This window comes from Strigops habroptila, chromosome 4 (assembly GCF_004027225.2).
Source record: "Strigops habroptila isolate Jane chromosome 4, bStrHab1.2.pri, whole genome shotgun sequence".
Taxonomy (NCBI): Eukaryota; Metazoa; Chordata; class Aves; order Psittaciformes; family Psittacidae; genus Strigops; species Strigops habroptila.
In genome coordinates this window covers 7,204,437-7,227,801 of record NC_046358.1, presented here as the reverse complement: position 1 = coordinate 7,227,801, position 23,365 = coordinate 7,204,437, and the positions used below count along the sequence as shown (strand labels likewise).

The 23,365-nt window shown below is 42.4% G+C and overlaps 2 protein-coding genes across 8 annotated transcripts in view; one reads left to right on the top strand and one right to left on the bottom strand.

Annotated features, from left to right (window-relative positions):
* The window catches only part of CHP1 (calcineurin like EF-hand protein 1), a 36,214-nt gene extending 33,772 nt beyond the window's left edge, over nt 1-2,442 (bottom strand). For 4 of the 5 annotated variants that reach the window (XR_003990830.1, XR_003990832.1, XR_003990831.1 and 1 more), the window contains exon 1: nt 2,071-2,326. Coding sequence is in view for 1 of the 5 variants with exons in the window: in XM_030481591.1 (XP_030337451.1) it covers nt 2,071-2,137 (67 nt within the window). In the remaining 4 variants the exon portion in view is untranslated. Of the gene's footprint in view, nt 1-2,070 lie in introns of all 5 variants that reach the window. The other variant, XM_030481591.1, reaches the window with a different exon arrangement.
* A 105-nt stretch (nt 2,443-2,547) lies between these two features.
* EXD1 (exonuclease 3'-5' domain containing 1) lies at nt 2,548-23,365 on the top strand. 3 transcript variants are annotated; one of them, XM_030481613.1, is made up of 12 exons: nt 2,548-2,712; nt 3,173-3,241; nt 4,262-4,313; nt 5,586-5,716; nt 6,920-6,987; nt 7,931-8,017; nt 9,683-9,787; nt 9,907-9,987; nt 13,110-13,253; nt 17,546-17,737; nt 21,358-21,634; nt 23,144-23,365. In XM_030481613.1, the coding sequence occupies exons 1-12, from the start codon at nt 2,586-2,588 to the stop codon at nt 23,149-23,151; spliced, it is 1,341 nt and encodes a 446-aa protein (XP_030337473.1). In that variant the 5' UTR covers nt 2,548-2,585; the 3' UTR covers nt 23,152-23,365. The 3 variants fall into 3 exon arrangements, with proteins under 3 accessions (XP_030337473.1, XP_030337472.1, XP_030337474.1); XM_030481612.1 differs by having other exon boundaries at nt 21,358-23,365; XM_030481614.2 differs by lacking the exon at nt 23,144-23,365 and having other exon boundaries at nt 17,546-17,741; nt 21,358-21,620.

Below are 23,365 nucleotides of genomic sequence, written 5' to 3'. Positions count from 1 at the left end.
TTTGCACCCATATGAAGGGTATAACAGTGCTAAGAGCTTGGTGGAATTTTCCATCTAGAAAAATGGAAAGTACTTCTCTACTTATACTAGAGAAGTATAAGAGGTAGAGGAAAAATCACATTCTTAAACTCTGGTTACAGGCTGGGGAAAAAAATATTTGTTTGATAGAAGTCAGAGACAACAAGCATGGCTCAGGTTAGCAATGCTTGATTAACAAAGTGGTATTACTTACAAAATTGAGTAGTACAAAATACAGGCCACAAAGCTGAAGCCCAACTCATCACAACCTTAAGCTCCCCACTTTGAAGACGTAAGAGGCTAACTAGACCTGAGTGGTTTTATTGCTTAGAATGCCTATACAGCCATCTCAGTGGTATTTATTTAACTACCATGCAAGTAAAACTCTAGGAATGAAATACCACTGACAATGAATCAAACATTGGCACAAGAAAAAGAGTAAAGCCTTTTGGAAGAACATTCCAGATTTGGGGTTTGGTTTTTAAAGCATCTTTATAAACGAGGGAATGCTACCTTTATGATCTTTGTGATTAAGAAAATAAAAACCCCACAACAACCAAACAGTAAGTTATTGCTGGATAAGCACACTTGGACATTACTACTTGTTTATCACAGCCTTCCTAGAGAAGGTTCCCTTGACAGATGGAAAAAGGATCATGGAAGCTATGTTAACTCGCTCAGCTGTCTGTTACATTAGCCAGTACTGCCTTCATTTTCTTCCACTCCTTTTCTGTAGCCACTCATTTTCCTGACACAAGTAAACTATCACCTAAAAAGAATACATAATACTATTCCTATTTGAAAGAAAACTGAAGAAAGTACTTTCATGTAGCAAGAGCAGATTAACAAGCACAAGCAAGAAAAAGGTTTCATCTGGGAAGACCTCGTTTACCTGGGGGTGTGTGTGTACAGCAGAATGATATCTATGATTTATGACCTCCTCTCTCCAATCAGTTAGGAGGGCACCCTCCATTTACTATCACTCAGTATTTGCTAACACTCTCAGGCAACCGTTCTACCAGCCAAATTAACAACACTGAGTTTTACCTTTTCTAAGGTACTTTATATTTACTGAGAACAACTCGATCAAAAACTATAGGGTAAAGTAGCTCTATACTGCAGTCCTGATTCAATCATGCTCTCCCAGTTGTTGACTAGCACAGGGATTCTCACTTTTTTTTTTAGTTAAGCACACCCAACTTTCACAAGTTGTGTTACCTCCTTTATGCTTTAAATGCCACTCAGCATTCATGCTGAATACCCTTAAGGCAACTTTCGTGATAGCCTATGAAACAAATAGCAGGTAGGAAAAAAAAAAAAAATCACTATACCATGAGAGCTTTTTGCAGGCTAAAAGCAGCTGCTGGAGAGAAACTCCAGCACCAGAAACAAAAAACTCTTCAAAAATCCAACGAGTTCTCTCTGACCCAGTGCAATACTGCGGACTCCAAGCGCACCGCTTCTCTCCCTTCCCACCCAGATCTCGCTGCCGTTGAGCAGCCGATCACACAGCAATGGCTCCCTCTCCCCCGCCGCTCCAAGCACACCCAGGACCCGAAGGGACTCGCAGCTCCCGGCGGGCTTGGTGACAGCTTTCGCGTTCTAGTGCACCGAGCAACACCACACCCCGCAGCCGCCCCTGCCATGTCCAGCCTCACTCAAGGAGCACTCCCCTTGCTAGCAGTGGTATTTACTGCTGGCGGCCGCGGCCAGCCCCAAGCGACCGGTGGAGCACCAAAGGAAACGCGCTGCCCGCGGATTCCTATCAGCCCAGGGCCGCTCCTGCGCGGCGACCAGGCGAACCGAGAGCCGCTTCCCAGGTTTCCGCAGTCCCACAAGACACGTCCGCCCGCGGAGGCTGGGGACAGCGAAGCTCCAGCCCGGGGCCAGCTAGGAACAGGCATTGCCCAGCCGGGACCGCAGCGGCCGCGCTCGCCTCCCCCGCCGGGCAGGGCCGACCGCCCGGGGCAGGGCTCGGCGCGCAGCCGCGACGGGGCGGACGGACGGCTCCAGGTGCCCAGCCCCCACCGCCCCTCCCGGCCCTGCACTCACAGCCCGTCTCCTTCTTGATCTCCTCGATCTCCTCGTCCCGCAGCAGCGTGGACGCCCGGGAACCCATCGCCGCCGCTGGGCCTCAGGGGAAGGGAAGGGCCGAGCTCTGCGCCGACAAGAGCTAAGCAGCCGAACAGCGACAGCTATACCACAGCCACCCCAGCACGGGCCCAACCGCGGCCGCCCAGCTGTACTGAGGCGGAAGGGGAGCCCGCACCGACTCTTATCGCCCCGCCCGCCGCGTCCAGTCCAGCCCAGCCCAGCCCAGCCCTGCCCGGCTCGGCTCGGCCCAGCCCTCGCTGCCCGCCTCACCCCGCCCCTCAGCCGGCCGACGAGGGGCACCCGGCACGCATGCGCGCAGCACGCGCCGCCAACGCGCGCTCCCCCTCTGTGATTGGGTGTGGGCTCCGATGGTCCCGCCCCCCGGGGCGTGGCCTCGGTGTGGCGCCTCAGTGCGGCCGGCGCTGAGTGCCGCGGGTGTTGCGCTGGGGGAGCTCCGGTTAGGCGGCCCCGGCATGGCCCTGAGCAGCGAGCGGCTCGCTGCCCTGCTGGGCAGAACCGTTAAAGTCACCTTAAAATGTGGCGTCTTCCAGGGGGTGCTGCAGCACGTGAACCCCGACTGGAGTCTCCTCCTGCGGACAGGTCGGGGCCGGGCGTGGCGGTGGGCAGGGCCGCTGTCCGCCCGCCCTCAGGACGCCCTGCGCCGCCTCAGTGAGGGGGGTGGTGGTGAAGGGACGTTGGGAGGCCCCGCGGTTTGAGTCTGGCCGCTGTGGCGCGGGTGGCTCGGGAAGCCTCGGCGCTGTGGTAAATGGAACGTTAAGCAGGAGTTGATAGCACCTGCCTGTGCGCTCAGGTGTGAGGCTGTGCGGGTGTAGCAGTCCCGAGTGGTGTCCTGCTCGGTGCGCAGTGTCCTGACAGAAACCCTCTTCTAGACAGTGCGAGAGCTGTCACTGAAAATAACTCATTTTTTGATCTCTTTGTTTGTTTTCCCTAATTAATAGTACTACCCGGTCCTATATTTCTGCTTCGCTCTGCAAACGATAAGCTGCTACCCCAAGCAGTGGAAGTGGAACTTGATGTATGTCTGTTTTTTTCATTTCAGTGAAGAACTTGGAAACTGGCAGAAGCAGTCCAGGAATAAAGATGTTTTTTGGCCCTGAAATAGTAAATGGTGAGGCTTCTCTTAATGCATTTTGGGGCACAGGGATGTGCCTGCTCTTAGTTCAGGATCCGTTGTTTGGTCACTCCACTGAGTTCTTCAGTTGCACATCTTCTAAAATCAGTAGGAATTCGAATGTTGTATAAACTACACAACCTTTGTTCCCCAGTTACCTCTCAGTGGTATTCCCCACTCTGTGAAGGTCTAGTGACTGTACTGCATTAAAGCTTATTAGTTAAATAATAAAATCCAATAAGACCATTAATAAAAGTAACCCATCTGAAGGTAATCAGTTGAGATAAGCACTATCTCAACTATATAATTGTATGTTTATATTCTGAAGGGAAGTTACATTCATTGTGTATGTTCTTATATGTGCAAGACATTCGTTAATAGTTTGCTGGTCAGTGAAGTTGCTTAAAATTCTAGTTATCTCAGTTTTGCTTTTACTCACACAGGCAAAAGCATCTCTATTAAATGGTCTGTTTATCTGAGCCTCTTTCTGTGATTCACTTGTGATAAGAATATGGAATTATTTAAGAAAAATGTTTCTAGTGTATAAAGGTCGTGTGCGTTTCCGTTGGCATCTGCTTTTCTTTGGAGACAAGGAGCAAAGTTCTGAGGGGAAAATATCTAGAAGGCAGTTACTGGATTTACCCAGTGATTAACTGACTGTAGTCTGCCTTTTTCCTTGTACCTTCAAAGTAATTTCCTTGTAGTCTTCGAAGTAATTGTTGTTTGATACTGACTTTGTTTTGGTGGGATGCTAAACCATTAGTCTCGTTTAACTGGTAGTGTTCTGAAATGCACCTTGCCTAGACTACCCATGGAAGTTATTTTATATAGATTTGTATATCAGAGTGATTTTTAAACCATTTAAACTACACTTTGAGTTCGACTTATTTTTTCACATGTATGGCCATATCCTATGGTGATTAGTATTAGTTATGGTTCTCCTTTTTTTGGGGGGTAGGGGGAGAGATAACAAGTGCATGTCAACACTGGAGTATAAATTGTTTTTTTCTATTGCAGTGGAATTGCTGGATGACTCAGATTCAGGGAAGGGAACAACAGTGCTCTCTGAGTATGTTGAAGAGTTTCCTTCCTTTCATGGTAGGAGAAGGGGTGGGATGGGCTTGCTAAGGGAGCCAGCACTTACATTTAGCATGATACTGATGTTCAGACTCAGCTGTGCTAAGTTTGTATTTCTCTGCTGTATAGAGGTGGTTAGTGGAAGACCTCCACTGTAGAAGAATTTGCTTAGCTTGTTTCCTTGTCAGCTTGTGGTTTCAGGGAGGATTTCCCATAAGCATTTCTTCCGTAGTGGAACAGTTCCAGGACAATCACACAGGGAAGGTTAGGTTTAAACAGATGATCTCAAATAATATATTAATGTGATTTTGGGAAGCTGGTAAAAATACGGTTCAAACTCCTGCTGACCCATGCTCCTAAACAGCTTTGGTTTGAGTCTTCTCACAAGACCATATTTGAATAGTTTATTCTTTCTATTAAAAAAAGTAGGAATGAAGTGTTGTCTACTGAATAGTCCTTAAAATATAGTTAAAAGGCACATAGAATTGTGATTAGCAGCAGTCGTCTTTGCTGCTATTTTCTTTCTCCCTGTTAAGTAAGCCTACGTTCAGACATACATTAATATGGTCACCTCAGTAAGATTGCCGTGTTAATCCTTTAAATATAGATTTTTAGGTACAAGATTCTTCAGCTACACCTGAAGGCTTATCAGAAAGGCTTTTTTAATTTTTTATTCTACTTAGATATGTACATAATTTGAGTTCTGTAATCATAATGGGATAGTTTTATATCAATATAATGAAAATTATATACTAACTTCCATTTGATTACAGTAAAATTTCAGTGGATATAACTGGTTTATGTATTGGTGAACTTCTAAAATCACCCTCCAATTACAGTAACTAAATAATGGATCAAATATTACTGATTCAGTGTGAAAGACTTACAGATATTTAAATTGTGTGGTTCTTGGGCTCAGCTCAGGTACTTCATTCTTCGAACTCTCTTCCCTTGAAACCATTGCTGACCTTGACAGTAAACACCTACTCAGGTTCTGCTTTCACCTTTTACTTTCAGAATAAATGTGAAGTTTTATATGAAATAAAGGCCCTTTTGTGCAAGATAAGCTTAAAGTTGGGTAGCTTCAAGATCTTCTGTAAGAACCATGCACACTGGATAAGGATGTTGCATCATATGCAGCGGTTCATTGTCTGGACACAAGTAGATGGCAGTGGAAGAAATATTTTTCTTTATTAAAATGTTCATGCTGGTGGAATGTGTCATGTTTTGACATCTTCTATGTATGGTTGCCTTGTTCATGCAGGTGCACTTCAGCTGTTGAAGGGAACAAAAAAGCAGACACAGGACCAGCAGATTGTGGACCCTGTAGTTCTCCTCCTGTTTCCTTAGAGAGCCAGCTTAGAGCCTCGAATAGCTTAAAATCCTCCCTCTCAGGTAATGTGGATATTAGTCAAGCAATGCAGTTAGTCTGTGTCGGACATCTTTCCCGGAGGCTGTCATCTCTTGGTTTGCCTGTACCAGAACAGGATGTGTTCTCAAAGAACAGTGGTCACAGAAAGATAGGCACAGAGCTTGTTATTGGCAGACATGCTCTTTGCCTGCACAAATGTTCACAACATCAGACGGAAACTCATCTGCTTTCCAGAATGTTTATCCTGTAGCTCTCATCAACTGTAAATGTGGCTGAGCAGCACAACTTAGGGGGAAATCAAAGTGCTTTAGCCAGTAAGCATTCCTCTCTGGTGATTATTTTAATCTTCTACTTGTTCCTGAAATGTATGTGGCATGATAGATAACTCAAAGCTCAGCAAGATTATCACTCTTTGCTTTTGTGCTGGCTGTCCCTGATTGCATTGATTTTGTTGTGTGCTTCTTCCTGTATAAAATATACAGGTAGAGATGCAAAATATGATGAGCTCCTTCTGTTCATAGACCTGTGACAAAAGTGCAAGACCCACATAGGTTAAAGGAGGGTTAGCTGCATTTACCTGGGTAGCGGGGGAGAAAATGAGCAAGGGTTGATGTGATCTGGGGGAGCTTTTAAACATTTGTTCTTACAATCATTAAATTGACTATTATTTTAGAGTTTATTATTAACATTTGCGTCTTACCTAAAGAGAAGGGAGAATCTTTTAAGAGAATCCTTCTTTGTCTGTTCATTAGACATTGTTAAGCAGGTGTTTAAAATATTATAATCTGGCTTAAATTCTCATTACCTCCTTGACCACTTAGTTACCCATGTTCTGTGGTGGCACTGTCTGTTAGTTTTGTCTTTGTTACAATCTTTTTCCTTCCCTGGACAAGCCTGGGAATTAGGGTCCTTCTTTAAAAAACAAAAATACAGCCCCCAGAAAAACCCCAGATGTAATTTTTTAAACTGAAACTTTTTTTGTTTCCTTTATGCAGCATAACAACAAGCCAGTCTTTCTGTCAAACCCCAGAATTTTGGGTCATGCTCTAGACTGTACATATCTGAATCGGATGGTTCAGTAACCTCTTTGGGTATGTTCAGGATGTAGAGGGGGAATAACTGAGCAGCTAAACCAGGAAATTGATTATACACCTGAAGTACACACCCTGTGCAAAGTTCATTCAAGTAGAGGAAGCATCTAATGATCTCTTTTTTCTTCCTTTTAGAAAAGAAGGAAGAAGAGAATGTGGAGTACACAGTTATTGATTCTTTCCAGGAGAAATTTGGCCCAGCAGTAAGTACTGATAAAAGCTCTTACGCAGCATGTATGACTTCTAAGCCTGTTCAGTTCCATTAGGTGGCAGGATGTGAGCACTGCTTCCAGGACCTCATACTGGAAATCGCTTTTGCAGACTGTAGTAAAATTTGAGCAATAGCTAGTAACTGGCTTTTTTAAGTCACGTAGAAATGGTATCTCTGGTGGCATCAAAATACATTTAAAGTGGGCACAGATGCAAGGAAAAAGGGCAGTGCATGTGAGTCTGGGTGGATGTGAGTCTGCATCAGTGTGTGTTGGTTGCCATTTTTCAGACTGTATGACCAGTAACCGAGGTGAAGGGTCAGTATTACTGCGTAATTATTTTGTTTAGGAAGGGGACAACGTGAGGATTTGTTGGCATTTGGAGAGGGAATTGATTGCATTGTTTTTGTAGGTGTTTGAAACTCCAGACATGCCTGGACTTTTCTCTTAAATCATGTATAACATGAGTGGACTTGGTAGAAAGTGAGTGTTTCCAAACTCAGCTTTTGGTAGAAAGTATGAGTTTGTTTCCAAACTCATAGCCAATGACAGATATTTTTATTACATTTTATAACATTTTTTACATCCTGAATTGTACCAGTAATACTACAGGTCCTCCATGCCATTTTGTCTTGTAGTAACATCAGTTGGGATTTGGGTTCTTATTATGGTAAATCTATTGCACATACAGAGGAAAAAGCCCTTCGCCACAGGAAGAGATTTCTCTGCTTACAGAGGAAACAAACTGTCGCTTCAAAAAGAAGCTGATTTTTTACTTTCTGTTTATGCTTTCTACTTGTGTTACATGTGCACTACAGATTGCTTTATCTTAATTGTCTGAAAACTTTTTGTCTGTGAAAATACCAGGTTTATGATATGTCCCTCTGTCTATCATCCTCTGGCACTACTTATTTTACCCCTGCTTTTTTTTCATTAGGTGCTGCACCTGAAACAGCAATGTGTGGTCAGTATAGCAGGAGAAGGTGTTAATTTGTGTCGTTATGGAAAACTCTCATGGCTTGAGGTAAGAGGCAGGTATTTCCCAATATGTGCCCATAAACAGAGGCACGACTGAGAAAAATTTGGAGATTAGCCTGTGCTTATAACTGTCGTGGTTTGAGCCCAGCCGATAACTCAGAACCACACAGGCGCTCCCTCACTCCCCCGCTTCTTCCTCCCCCCGCTCCCGGAGGGATGGGGAGGAGAATCAAAAGAATGTAACTCCCACGGGTTGAGATAAGAGCAGTCCAGTAACTAAGGTATAATACAAAACCACTGCTGCTACCACCAGTGATAATAATGATAAGGGAAATAACAAGGGGAGAGGATACAATTGCTCACCACCCTCCGACCGATACCCAGCCCGACCCGAGCAGCGATCTGAGCCTTCCGGGTAACTCCCCCCAGTTTATTTACTGGGCTTGACGTGCTGTGGTATGGAATACCCCTTTGGCCAGTTTGGGTCAGGCGTCCTGTCTCTGCTTCCTCCCGGCTCCCCCTCCTCCCTGGCAGAGCATGAGACTGAGAAAGTCCTTGGTCAGAGTAAACATTACTTGGCAATAACTAAAAACATCGGAGTTATCAGCGTTGTTCCCAGGCTGAAAGTCAAAAACACAGCACTGCACCAGCTACTAAGAAGGACAAAAAATGACTGCTGCAGCTGAACCCAGGACAACGACACTTACTCACGTGGCTGTTTTGGGATATGATATTCTTAAGACGGATCAGGCGTTTAATAAAATATCTGTTATGGAAAGAATTAGGCCTTTATAAGGCAATATTCAAATTACTAAACTTGTATGTGCTGTATACATTTGTATATAGCAGGGTAGCATATTTGGTTTGCCATCTTTATAAATGTGTACACAGGTAGAGGTATTACACTAGTACAGCTGTTACCTATTGAAAAAACTGCAAGACCTAGTCTCAACACCAGTATAATTGAAGGAGTAAAGTCCATCTAGAGATGATACAATATCTTAATTAGCTGCAATATTATCAATATCTGAAAAGGAAGGGACTGAAAGGAGAGTAGCTTAATATGTTAGCTTAAAATTGTCTTAGTTTATTTTTAGATAGGTTTTAAAATGAATGTTTATTCAAACCAAAAACTTGTCCATGAGTTCATGCTTCAAACTTAACTCGTTTATGCAGAGTTAAGTGTCCACAAAATGTTTGCTTTGGTATGACTAAATTGCTTTCAAATTACAGCTTTTGTTAAACCATTATGAATCCGAACATAGGCAAAACCTAAATTTTATATCCTGTTTGAAGTGCTAGGATGGAAAATTATGTCCTTTATTTCTTTGGTCTTTGACAATGAAGGGAATGTCATAGGTACAAGAATTCTATTGGAAGCGGTTGTTTAAGAATGTCACCATAATAAGTGTAGGAATTTAAGTACTGTGCATAGGGTTTGCTCTTGATATCTCTCAAAATGCTGTGTGTAACTTATATAATAGACACCAGGGCCATTCTTTCTAATTATTGTGAATCTCTTCCAGAGAGCATCTCTGGAAAAAGCAAGACTTGTCTATGAATTAGCATTAAGGAAACCAAACCTGGTCTCCCCAACACAACCTCTACGTAGGAGTTTATGGCTTGTGGGTAACAGTATGCTCTCTGCTGCTTTCACATCTGTTGTTCTTCTGTCCCTCACTCATTTTCTCTGCAACTGAATTTGTTGTAGATAGCATCAAAGAGCCGCATTTTTCTATTTGATATCTTCCTTCTGGGACCACAGGCTTTCAAAAATGGATTACAGATGTTGCTGGAAGATAAAAACATCTTGAAGGTAAGGGGTGAGTGAGGGTATTTGTGGTGGCAGAGGTCATATACATATGTAATGATCTAGCTGCACCAAAAAAGCTGCAGTTGGAGACAAGCTTGTCTGACAGCCCATTCTTGCTTCAGGTCATGCATGATTGCCGCTGGATCTCAGACTGCCTTTTCCACCAGTATGGTGTCGTCCTCTTCAACGTCTTTGATACACAGGTACCCTCAGAATATCCTGGTTGGAAACAAAAGTTGCAACAGGAGAAACTTCAGCCTTGTTCAGGACATTCTCTTAGAGAAGGTTTAACATTACTAGAATGTGACAGTTGTGGAACCATGTAACTGTAGTAGTGTTGTTCTAGCTAAAATGAACCAGCAGGCAGTGATGATAGTGTTAGTCTTTTGTAGACCCATTTTAAAAGGTAGTTAATACATAATATTAGTAGCAAGTTTAATGTGTATGTGTGAGGGGGGGAGTTAAGATGTATTAACTCGTCTTGCTTAGGCTTGGCACAACCTGAGGCTGCTGTGACTTAAACAGAAGCCAGGTCAGCTTTTGCTTTATATTCTTTGTTCTTCTTTCTGCCCCTTTCAAAAGCAGTGGTTAAAGTGAGAGAACAGGCCAGGTTACCACAAAGGTCTGTTTTTGCTGGTGCTGGCCCTGGTAGTTGTGGTAGTTAATGTGTGACTAACAGGAGAATTAGAGCCTTTTGAGAGAGGATAAAAATAACATCATGGCTATGATCTTTCATAATGGGCATTGATATGTTAGACATATTTATGTATGACTTGTCCTTGTATATACGGACTTTTCATGTCATAGATAACAGTAGCACTTCAAAGTCCTAATCTGAGCTGTGTAGTAAGCTTTATACAGCAGGTTTCTCTCAGTCCGTTTCTGATCTTAGTTAGGCCTTTTGCCCCTAAAAATTATGTTATTCCGTTACAGATGAAATGTCAATCAGTATCAGTGTTAAGTCTTGACTGCATGAAAAGCATAGGGGTGAAAATTCCCACCACTGCTCTCAACTGGACTGGCTAGAATGTAACTGGAACAGTGGAAATAACTAACCAGAGCTATCCACCCTCAGGTCCAAAGTACACAGAATTGCACTCATTGTTCTGCTGTCTTGTATAAGCTGACATGTGTGATATCCTTGCACTAATAGATCTCTAGACTTAAATTCAATTACTCTGATTCCTTGGCCTGAATCCTACTTCTGATGTCAGTAAGCTAGTGAGGTAGCCTGGTTTTGGCCCCCCCGCAGTGTACCTGATTCTGTGGAATTAAGCTGCCTTGTCTTCTACTGCTGGAGCAAATAACTGGGAGATACCTCTGAGCAAACTCTCATAGATGCTTTTTGTGAAGCGCTTCTTAGAGACAGCTTCTCAGTGTTGTTAAAATTGGAACAGGCTGTGTGCACAAGTGAGACTCTGCTTAAAAAGCACAGCAGTGGAATGAAGAATTCTGGTTTAGCTGGGATCCTGCCTGCATCATTTGAAAAGTGTTACTTATCCCTGGTTTTGGCCAGTTGCTGCAACTGTTTCTTCCTTGCAGTAAGTCACCTAATATAATTAACACACCATGTAGAGGTTGGCAGTGAAAGGTTTCTGATGTTCACTGTCTGCCCCTTTGATGTTCTTACAGTCCTTAAGCATCACCTGTTGAACTAACTTTGAATTATAATGTTTGTGGAAGTCTGATACTGCTATTTCACATTTGACTGCCTGGGAGGCAGAAGGGGGACACGATCCCTGTTGGGTTATAGCAGCCTAAAAAGCTGTGTAGTGACCACACAACTGGTTGTTGTCAGTGCTTGCATCCCTAACACTGCCTTCTGGGACACTTCTATCATCATCATCATGAGGCTAGAGCATTCTCACACTCTGAAATCACTGCTTATTGTAAAATGTTGTTGGTTGCATATCTGTGTACTACCATGAGAAATAACACAATTCTTCCTAGAGGTGTGTGCTGAAAGAGTAACGAAAATTTGGCAGCTGTAGACTTCCCATGAAACAGTGGTCCATGCAAGAGTGAATCACAAAATGTACAAGTGAAGGAGTCACTGTTGCTGTCTGGTTCCACATACACTACTTTTTAGAGTGCTGTAATTTTTCTGGCCTTGAATCCGAACCATGAGCACACATTGACTTTGAACAAAACTTTTCACAGTGAAAGCTAAAACATTGTTTTCATTGTGGGCAAGTTTGTTCTATAACCTTGTTCATTCAGATGAGGATTTTTATGAATATTGATCACAAAGATGCTTTCATTTTTGTTTAAATATTTAAGTGTTTTCTCTCCTTGTTTGGAAAGCATTGAAATTTTTTTACTAGAAGCTCTCTAACGATCTAGAAGAATAGAATATCTTTCCATAGATTTGAATATCATCTTTGGTTTGACTTTGAGTAAAAGTAACTTCTTGCTTTGAGAAGGTCTCTCTTGAGGTTCCTCTTCACCTGTGTTTGACCACTGAGAGTGAAAGTTTTAGTGGTCAGAAGTACAATATAAAGGACTGTTCAGCAATGAGTAATGAAGCCTGGTGGTTTGTGCTTATAATCCAGTGAAGTTCAGTGTTAACTGGATCATCTTCATTTTCTTCTCTTCAGTTAACTCATCAGTTTGAATTGTTGCAGATCCTTTCCCTAGGTGTGTTTCCTGCCCCTTTTTACCTCGTGATTTTAGAGTTCTGTGGACTGCAGCAATGTAGTGAGCCTAGCAGAAATAGAGGCAGTCCCAGATTTTCTGTCCCACCACAGAACACAGGAGGTCTGACATTTCTTTCCTTAGTCCAGTATTGATTGTTCTACTTGTGATGCTTTTACATTTTGCATTTTCTTCATAATACCTTCATACAATCTTTTATTCCTTGGAAATTCAGTGAATGGATTGGCTTAGCGCTTTCTTCTGGTAAGCTTGGCAAATACCTGGCTTCTCTCCCAGAGAAAGCAGCAGTCAGCTATTTAGCTGCTGTCTTAGAGGCAGCTTTAGTCATTAATAAATCATACCAGCTTGTTTGCCTTTGGTATTCAACAGGAAGAGACTCCCTCTGCCCCTTAAGATCTTAGAGATAGTAAGGAATGGGGATTTGGTCTTGCAATTTATCTTTACAATAGGAGGCCAGTTACAATTCTGTGGTCTCTACTCTTGTAGGGGCTGAGTTGGTGCTGCCAAAGGGGTCAGTTTACTAGCTCTGCAACTGTATGCAGTCAAAATGAGGATTAATTTGTTTGCAGTGTACTTTGCTTCTCTCCTGCATCCCCACTGTAAAACCTCCACACTCTTTGCTTTGGGTTACCAGACACTGGTCATGGCATATTGATCCCTCCCATCACAGGTTGCTGATGCTCTGCAGTTCTCAATGGCAACAGGCGGCTTCCTTCCACACCGTGTCTGCACGTTACGGGAGTGTTTGATGCAGCACTTGAAGATACCTTCCAAATGGGATGCCATCATGAAGTGCAGGCAGCAGATGGCTTCAGTGAGTGACTGAGTGAGGCATCTTCTGAAGACTCAACTGTGAGCTGTGCTTTGCCCATCTTGAGATGTTTGTTGGGTGTTCTTAAGCACATGGCACTATGCAGTGATCGGATTGCTGTAGTTAAGGACGTTTTTTAACACTGACTTGGGAGACATGCAAACTTTAGTTGGCATCAGTGCTTCTGCTGGTATTTCCTAATAGCTCATTTGAAATCGAAATATTGAAGAACTACAAATAGAGGTTCTTGTTATACAATAGAGGATATATATAACTTGGGTAAAAGATGTCCCGGATATCTTAGTATGTTTGATGAATTTTGAAACAACAGAACAAGTTGGTTAAAATGAAGCCTGAGTCAAGTAAGGAAAGAGGAAGCTTTTATTGCCAGTGCTGCTAGAATGAAAAAATGAGACTGGTGATTTTTTTTTTTCTTGCTTGTGCAGTTCAGCAGCATTTGCCAAATCATTATTCTCTATTGTCTTTGGTTTTGTTAATCTTTTGGATGGGGACAAGCAAGGGAAAACTCAATGGGCCATGCGCTCCGAAGATTTAGGGAACATAAGCTTGATAAATAGAATAGCCTATTTCAGTTGCAAGGGATGTACAACAATAGTCTGGTTCTTGTAGTCCAACTCCCTGACCAATTCAGGGCTGACCAAGTTAAAGCATGTTGTTAAGGGCATTGTCCAAGTGCCTCTTGAACACTAACAGACTTGGGGCATTTTCCACCTCTCTGGGAAGCTTGTTCCAGTGTTTGACCACCCTCTCAGTAGAGAAATGCTTCCTAATGTCCAGTCTAAACCTCCCCTGGTGTAGCTTTGAACAATTCCCACATGTCCTATCCCTGGATACCAGGGAGAAGAGCTCAGCACCTTCTTCTCCACTTCCCCTCCTCAGGAAGCTGTAGAGAGCAGTGAGGTCACCCCTCGGCCTCCTTTTCTCCAAGCTAGACAAGCCCATAGGCCGCTGCTCCCAGGACATTCCTTCCAGCCCTTTCACCAGCTTTGTTGCTCTCCTCTGGATGCATTCAAGGAGCCTCACATCCTTCTTTTGTTGTGGCTGCCCCATCCCTGGCAGTGTTCAAGGCCAGGTTGGACACAGGGGCTTGGAGCAACCTGCTCTAGTGGAAGGTGTCCCTGCCCGTGGCAGGGGGTTGGAACTGGATGAGCTTTAAGGTCCCTTCAACCCAAACCATTCTGGGATTTTCTTGCAATTTCTTGAATTGCGAGAACACAGAACTCCAGGTGAGGCTGCACCAACGCTGAATACAGCAGGTAATCACCCCCCCACACCCTCCTAATTCTGTATATTTGTACAATTTAATTCAAATTAGTAACTCCCTGTAACCCTTCCACCATTTACCAATTGGTCAACTAATTTGCATAAGGACATAACCCTTAATTGGTCAACTAATTTGCAGAAGGATTGCATAACTAATGCTTAGCTACGTATGCTCAGGGGAGGCTCTCCTGACCTGGGCAGGGGTCTTTTGACCTGTGGATGTGGGTTTTGTATTAAAACAAGATTATAATGGGGATAGTTCACCAAAAAGACACATAATCCTGTTTTTCTCACTCGTGAAAAACGTATTTTGACGATTGTCCAAATGTTGTCAGGATGTAGCAGACTTCAAGGATGGTCTTTCTTGATTAGAGGTTCATTAATCTTGTTTTTCTCAGTTTTATTTTCCTCGATTCTGTTCTTCCTCAGTCTTGTTTTTCTTAAGTCTGCCCACAAGGCCAAAGCCTCTCCAGCTATCAGTTCTCATAAATCACTGTTGTTTCTCAGGTCTCCTGACCCTTTAAGAGGCCCTTGTTAATCTGTTCAGGCTCTTTCACAGTAATGCAAATTTCAGTTTCTTAACTAAACACCTATGGAATTTCAACTCTACATGATTATGGAGTTTAAATATATGCCATGGAGCTTGAGTGGCTCTAGTCATACATATTTTGGTGTGAAATTGTCTTACTTGACAACCCTTGTTTGTCAGCTGCCTGGTGGTTTATCCGTACATGGTGTCTTCACTATCTGCAGGAGTTGTAACAGAGCCTGGCTGCAGTGTCCCCACTCTGCTCCACTCTCCATTCAGTTTACCTTGGCATATGCCAAGGTCGCAGGGTTGCCTGGGGAACTATTGTAGGGTAGATTCTGTGCATGTTAACTGAAGTCTATCCTAGAAGTAGCAGCTGCATTTTACCCTAAAATTTCTTTCATATTGTAACAGAACTTGGAGGATTTTGGAGGGCGGTGGTCTCTAATTTCCCCCTTTTATTGCACACCAGCGTTATCCATCCTAGTGCAGAATCTGACATTTTGACTTGTTAAATTTTAACCCATTAATCAGAGTCCAATGCTCCAATCTATCTGGACCCCTCTGCAAGGCCTCTTATCCCTCAAGAGAGTCAACAGCACCTCCCACTTTGGTATTGTCAGCAAACTTGCTAATGGTGCACTCAACTCCTGCATCCAGATCATTGATAAATGTATTGAACTGGCTCTAGAATTGAACCCTGAGGAACACCCCTAGTGACCAGTCAGAGGTAGTCCCATTCATTACAACCCTTTGACACCCAGCACACTGTAAACCCACTTTTCCCCCTGTCATGGTTGACAACTATGTACCACACAGCTGCTCACTCACTACCTCCTGTCCCCACTGGAATGGGAGGAGAATCAGAACAAATGTAAAACACATGTGGGTTGAGATAAGAGCAGTTTAATCATTGAAATAAAAGTAAAATATAATGGGAAATAGAGAGGCAGGAATAAAACCCACCTCCCCAAGAAAAAACCAAGTGTTGAACAGTACAATTGCTCACCACCTCCTGACCGATACCCAGCCTGTCCCTGAGCAGTGGTCAGCCCCTTCCAGCCAACTCCCCCCAGTTTCTGTACTGGGCATGATGTTCTGTGGTATGGAATCCCCCTTGGGCTAGTTGGGTCCTGTCTCTGCTCCCTCCCAGTTTCTTGTGCTGCTCCTCACTGGTAGAACATGAGAGACTGAGAAGTCCTTGATCAGGGTAAGTGCTACTGATCAGCAACTAAACCATCGGTGTGTTATCAGCATTGTTCTCAGACTAAAGCCAAAACATGGCACCGTGCCAGCTACTAGGAAGAAAATTAACGCTATCCCAGCTGAAACCAGGACGCTCAGTTGGACAACTTGTCCAGAAGGATGCTGTGAGGGACAATATTAAAGCCTTACTAAAATCCAGAAAAACTACATCCACTGCCTTCCCTTCATCCATTAGGGGGGTGACTTTATCATAGAAGGGTATCAAATTAGTTAAATAATATATAAATATGCCAGTGCCAGTTGTGGCATCTTTTTGCTGGGTTTTTAATTGCTTTTCTGGGATGAGGGGGAGGAGACAGGGTTCCAAGAAAGCTATTAAATATGGGAACTAGATACTTAGTGAGACCCGACTATATACGCAGGATTTCTTTACTGAAGCGAAACTATTTCTTTCCTACCAGATAATTTTTTTCTCCTTTCATACTGGTCTTATAACTTCCTGAGTAAATCTGCGTGGTTTGCACTGCCTGGGCATAGACTTCAAATCTTTATCGAAAGGCCAGTTTAAATGTTATTCATTATTGGATTAAAGTGTTATTCATTATTCACTGCTACTCAGTGAAACCTCTAATTTGAACACAGCTTTAATTTTATGTAAGTTTTGGATTTCTAATAGCATCTCTCAAAACTCCAATGTAGAGAATTCTGTATGGCAACTCTAAGCCTGCCTTAGTTAACCAGACCAAATCCTCCTATTAGTCTGAAGACTAAAAGTGGAAAACGACCACATTAATGTATGTAGTAAGTACACCAGTATAAGTCACTCTTACAGGGTATCATGGTCATGCTGCTTAACTGGGGCTTATTTTCACATTCTTCTGGTTTCAGTTGTAATGGCTGAAGACACCTTCCCCAGTTGCTTCCCTGGCTCCCTTGATGGGAGGTTTTTTCCCTTTAGATCTTTTAGCTCAGCTCTTCGGAATCCAGCCCTGTTTCAGAGATGGATGAGAGAGAACCTAGCATTAGATGCTGGAGTGGGTGTGTGTTGGGTTGTGGTTTGTTGGGTTTTTTTAAAGAAGCAATCCCACCTCCCAAACTTTTCTAACATACACAGGCTTGTACACAGATGGCCTTGGAAGCTGCAAGCATTCAGTAGCACTTAAAATAAGGATCAGCACTGAGAGATGTGTTGTAAACTGCAGAAGAATGTGATGAAAAGCTTTGCTCTGTTTTTTGCTATTTAAATAACTGTTTTCATTTGCATTGGGAAACACAGGAGAATCCTGACATATGGTTCCTGAGACCCTTTCCACCTTCACTGCTTAAAGCACTTGCTCTGAAGGCTATGCACCTTTTGCTGCTTCACACATCCCTAATGGAGAACTTGATGTCTGATCTAACAGCTGTAGTACGTGATTACTTGAATACTTATCGCTCTGGGTCTGGAGATCACCTTTGGAGCACAAAGGTAGGTAAGTCTTTGCTTGTTTCTCTGGTTAGTGATTTATCTAAAGCTTTGATGGATGCATGCTGGAGGACCCAGCAACAGCAGCTTCCTTTTCTGCAACTGTACACCCTACTTGATGCCACATAGCTCGTTTCCTGTGTGCAGCAGCAAAAGTGATAATGTCTGTATCTACTTAGCTGCATTTCATGTTAGTCCATTAGCACAGGGTGTTGTGGATGGTGACCTGCAGCTGTTAAAGCATGGGCAAAGGCACATGTGCCTTCTGTTCACTCTCATCTCAGACTAAGAAGCTCTGGGCTCAACAGGGGCCATATATGTGTGAGGGCATGAAGAGGGACCAGCAGTTGTGAAATGTTGGTGCCTGGAGCTGGCAGAATTGCTTTGTTTTGGTAAGAACCTTGATCTGTTTTTCTCCTATTCTGTCATCTTTACTGCTGAGCTATTTTGCATATACCAGCTGCTTCTGAGTAATGTTGTCTCTTGTTGGCCAAAGATTTTGATTTCTGTAAAAGCATCTCTGAGTTATTTTGTCTTCCCAAATCATTCTCAACTGTGTTATCTTAAAAAAAAAAAAAAAAAAAAAAAAATCAATCACTTTTCATCTTTGGTTACATACAACCAGTAGTACTGCATGTCCAGACACCTCGGAGTGGCTCTTGTGTAATTGCTTGTTAATTTTTAATATGGGGAGGTGGTGGTGATGATAAAGGAGATGATTTCTTGCACTAATAGAAAGAAGCAGTGCTATTGCTGTGGGCTTTTTCTGTCTTCTCAATGAAGTTCTCTTGGGGTTTGCAATAACTATGTAAGATACTGGTGGCATTAAATTTGGGTGAAAAATGAATGGTCAAACATCCTCATTCATCAGAGAGACTGAACTAACCTGATCAAATCTTGTTACTGCTTCATTTTTGCAGTTGTAAATGGCCTGAACTATTTATTAGGAAAAAAAGAATGCAGGTTTACCTTCATTAAAGAAATTGTTTTCTTCTTTGCCCTGGTTTAACAAAGCACTCAAGCATAGACTTGAATCCTTTGGGAATGACTGAAGGGCTCAGAGCAGTAAATCCATTACTGAGGATTTAGGAGATTAGTTTAGATAACCACAAGAGGTCATAGTTGCTTAACAGAAGGCAGAGAAGAGGTCATATCCGAAAACCTTTTCTTTTTAGAGGAGAGCTGCCAAAAAAAAGAAGGTTGTTCATAGTTCATGGAAAAAAATGAGCTTGATATCTGAATTTCCCATGTGAAATGCATGCAAAAGTAGGTATGACACAAGGGAAAAGAACAGCCTGTTAAATTGAAAAGAGTACAAATCTTGGTTTGTATTGGGCTGTTTGTTTGTAGTAGTTTTTTTAAGTGGTGCTCAGGTTTCTGAAGTCAGACCTTTTGTAAATCCATTTATTCCATAAGATTAGCCAAGGAATTAATCTGATCCTGAGCATTTCAAATGGCATTTTGAAGATCTATTTGATACCACATCTGATAATCATACTTCCTGCAGTTGCTTCAGAAATCTTGTCGCGTGGATAGTAAAAGTAGCCGTTTTCAGCATCACTTCCCTCTTAATCATTTTCTGTTGTTCCGTATCTTGTGAGAAGATCACACCAATGAAAGTATCTTGTGAGAAGATCACACAAATGAAAGTTATCTTCTACCTCATTGAAAATCTGCTTGCCATACATGTTTAAACTCCAAATATGGAGTTTGGTTTAGTTACATCTGGTCTGTTACTTAAGTTTCTTCACTGAGTAAGCAATGAAAGTTAAGTTTAAGGGAATCCTTTGCATGTTTATGAGTTCAGCTAAGTCTGTTTTAAGGATGGAAGAAAAAAAAGAGAAAGAAAGCAACACCCCTGTGCAGCAGAGTTGATGGCTGATTTCCAATGCACTTAAGGTAAAACTGCAGTAGATGAGGTGGGGTGCAGTATATAATACCAGCTAACACCTTCATGACATGTGATGGCATAAACTCTGTTCTCTATGTCTAAATAGAATCGCGTGCCTGAACCAGGAGTTTTCCTGGTTGGCAGGTGAGTGGGTACTGCACACAAGACATGCTTATCTTCACGGACATACAACTTCGCCTTAAAGGGTTTAGGGCATGGATTACCTCTCACTGTGGGACACTGTAGCAGTTAGGAAGCTGGATGCACATTCCCCTGGTTAAACAGAACTGAAGGTGGGGTGTTTTCAAGTGCTTGCTCTGCTGGTTTTCTGTAATCCTGTCTGAATTATTTACCATTCCTCTGGCCCGTGCACACTTCTAGACTCAGGTTTCGTGAGGCATGGCTTCCGTTTACAAATGCTCTGGTAGGTCTTTTCCAGTGCATTACACTGTAATGTTCACTTATTCTGTTCTTAGTGTTTCTACCGGTATGCTCACACAGATTTCTGACTCGCCAGCATGCTGCTTCCTGTATCTTTCCTGGGACCTTCTCTAAACATTTACCATCTTCCAATCCCTGGGTATGAAGGCAGATTTCAGACAAGATATTATAGTTACTAGTTCAGCTTTTTCATCTTCCATTGTTCAGGTTTTTATTGTGCTGCTTTTGTATTCTGATCATTGCTTGACCCTGCAGCATATTTGACATTTTGTGTTTATTTTATTAGTTCTGTTATATTTTGGTTAAATATTAATAAAGTTATTCTGGCCTACCTGTTGGTTTTCTTCTGTAACTTTATCCTTACTACTTTCTTCACTTGGATGGGGCTTTGCTTTCCTAAAGGATGCTTACTTCGTAGTCTCTATTCCTGTAACCTGTAGTCCTGCCAACTTCCTTTCACTCTTTCTGTGATTTTTTTTGCTGTTAGGTGATGTTCACTCTATGCTCCTTGTATGTTGTCTTGAAGTTGTCTCCATGCTACCTGCTAGGATTGAATTTGCTTGGCTGCCTCTTACTATGTTTTATCAACCTTCCTTATTTGTGTAATTCCCCTTTCTACAGCTGTGGATTTTGGTGGTGTTCCTACAAAGATGGTCAACATTGCAGTCCTTGTTGAGGAGCAGATCCTTGAATGTAGGATCTTGAACAATATCCCACGCACTGCTCAGGACCAAATCAAGGAGTGTATCTCCTTTCATATACTTCCTAAGCAGTGTTTCAATGATCTATTAACAATGTTGGCTTTTTCCACAAAAGGTTTTCTTTTACCCTTAGGATAGAATACTGTGGTTTTAAATGAAAAGCTGGGAAAGCTGCCTTTGCAGTGGCTCCTACAAGGAAACATGAACTGGTTATGCCTCTTTTGGGGGTTTACAACAACTTCATTGTGCAAAAGGTTTCTCAGGAGCCATCTAAAACCCCTCATATGTGAATTACTACTTAAGTCTTGAAGATCTTAATAATAAAGGAGTAAACAATAAATGCAAGTCTAATATTTTTCTCTTTGGGTTGCCTTTCAAAGAAGGAGTTGGGGGGGACTTTTTTCCCTCTGAGGTATTGTTTGTGTAAGCAGGTAGTTGATATGTTCCACAGATCTAATAAGAGAAGATTGTTCTGTTTCATTGGCTAATTACAGAGGGAGATCTTATCTGGTACTAACAGAATTAGAGCATGTGGAGGCATATGTATTGATTTCACTTCTTTTCTCTTTCTTTTCCTGTTTCCTTATCAGCCCACTTGCATGGAGCTGCCAAAGGAACTGCGTCAGCTCTTAGATATCCAAAAGCTGCGAAAAGAGAGAGCAATGAAAAACTACAGAATGAACAAGGATGGTCTTTTGATCAGACCAACACCCATGGAATTCAAAAAGAGAAACGATCCACAGGAGGATGGAAACTACAGAGATGACTTGGATCACTCTCCCACAAATAAAGCGGTGTCCCATCTTACATCCTTCTACAATCGGGATGTACTTTGTCAAGAAAAGCTTGAAAAATCAAAATCAAGAGGTAAATCTGTGGAAGAACCTTAAACCGACCTCAAGCTGGCTGAACAAGTGACTTGATAAGCTTAGACTGGGTATTTGAAGACATAAAAATGAAAAAAGGGGCTATTCCCCAAGCAGAAGTGTCAAACAAAAGCTTCTGACTTTACAGGGACGGGTGAACCCATTGTTGCATGGAAATAATGATGGTCTTTCTTTTGAAGGAAATTCCTTCTGTGTCTTACTCCTCTCTAGGTTTATTTTTGAGATTCGTTTTTTTCAAGAGCTATTTTTGATTGTAAACCAGTGACTTTTGGTTTTCTTGCTTTGTTATTAGACCAATGTCTTAAGTTGTATTGGTTCTTTCATTTCCTATTGTAGGTATGTAAAAACTCTTGTTCAATCCAGACATGTAAACAGGGGAGCTTGTAGGAGGCCTGCTCATTGCGATTAGAAAGAGCTGGCTTGGAAAGATTAAAAAACCACCTGGCCATCCCATGTGGGCTTGGTTTCCATACAGATAAGTCTCTTGGCATGGCTGTACAACATAGCAGAGTAAAAAAGTTCATAGCCTAATGAACCATTGTGCTGGCAAAACCAGGGCTGTACTAATAAGAAGGACTTTTCTGCCAAGTCAGTTATTTTAGGCTGAGAAAAGAAGCTTCCCACTGAAAGTTGCATGGCACTGTTGTCTGTCAGCACTGCTCTATCCAGCTCCTCTAGATAAGACTGTAACACTAATGTGTGGAGATGGGCAAGTATGTCCAAGAGAGAGGGAGAGGAAGCAGTTAAATTAGCTTCAAGAAATAGCACCCTCTCCCCCCCAAAGTAAAATTAGGTATCAAGGCAAAACCAGTTTATTTCCAGTATCCTTGTTTTGTTAAACTACAACACTGGTATTCACCGAAAGTAAAGCTCCTCCAATGGATAGTATTATTCTACCATGTGACAAAATTAACGTAGGCCATGCCTGAGTCTTGGAATTATTTGCCTGAGTCTTGGAATTATTGGAGGGGGGGAAGGGGGACATATTACTGTATTTGACTTGCAAGCACAAGACTGTTGAAAATTCTGTGGTTTTGAAATGATGAATTTATACAGAGTTATGTATTTAAATACATTAAAAATACGGCATGTTTTGCCATTCAGATGCTTCAGACAGGGTGGGGAACCCCTGCAGTATAAAGAAGGTTTTGTTCTCAGGGTTGTGGCTATGAGTATTAGTGAACACTGATGAACAACATGAAATAAGGAAGAGTGGAAAAGGGAGAGGTGACAGTCACTGTTCCCACCAGACTGCAGCCCCAGAGCAATCTGCATGTGTGGTACTGACACCAGGTTGCAAGGGACGTGATGTCTGCGTGTGAGTACAGACAATGCCTGTTTGAGCTGGTTTTCTTTGGATGTAAACTGGTGTGACAAGATGCTTCTGATCTATCTGTGTGCATTTCTTTTGAATACTGTTAGGGGAAATGTGCCTTAATTTTTTGGTGTGTGTTTTGTTTGATTTGGTTTATTTTTCCTCTCCGCACAGAGCACTAGACCAGCAGGATTTAAATATGTCTCTTCTTTGAAAGGACTTGCTTACTTGTGGGAGTGGCAGAAAAATTGGCAGAAGAACTTCCAAGGTTTGCTCGTTGTCAGTATATTTTCTACTTTCTTTTTTTTTTCAAACCCTTAACAGTATTCTGTAATCAAAGTGTACAGTTCCTTTGTGTCAGTTCACTTTAGAAGAATAAAAACAGGTTTGAAACAA

Excerpts from the sequence above, each read along its gene's own strand:
- EXD1 (XM_030481612.1), top strand. The coding sequence starts at position 2,586 with ATGGCCCTGAGCAGCGAGCGGCTCGCTGCCCTGCTGGGCAGAACCGTT. Across the intron at positions 6,988-7,930 it reads AGGAGAAATTTGGCCCAGCA|GTGCTGCACCTGAAACAGCA; the intron begins GTAAGTACTGAT and ends TTTTTTCATTAG. Across the intron at positions 8,018-9,682 it reads GAAAACTCTCATGGCTTGAG|ATAGCATCAAAGAGCCGCAT; the intron begins GTAAGAGGCAGG and ends AATTTGTTGTAG.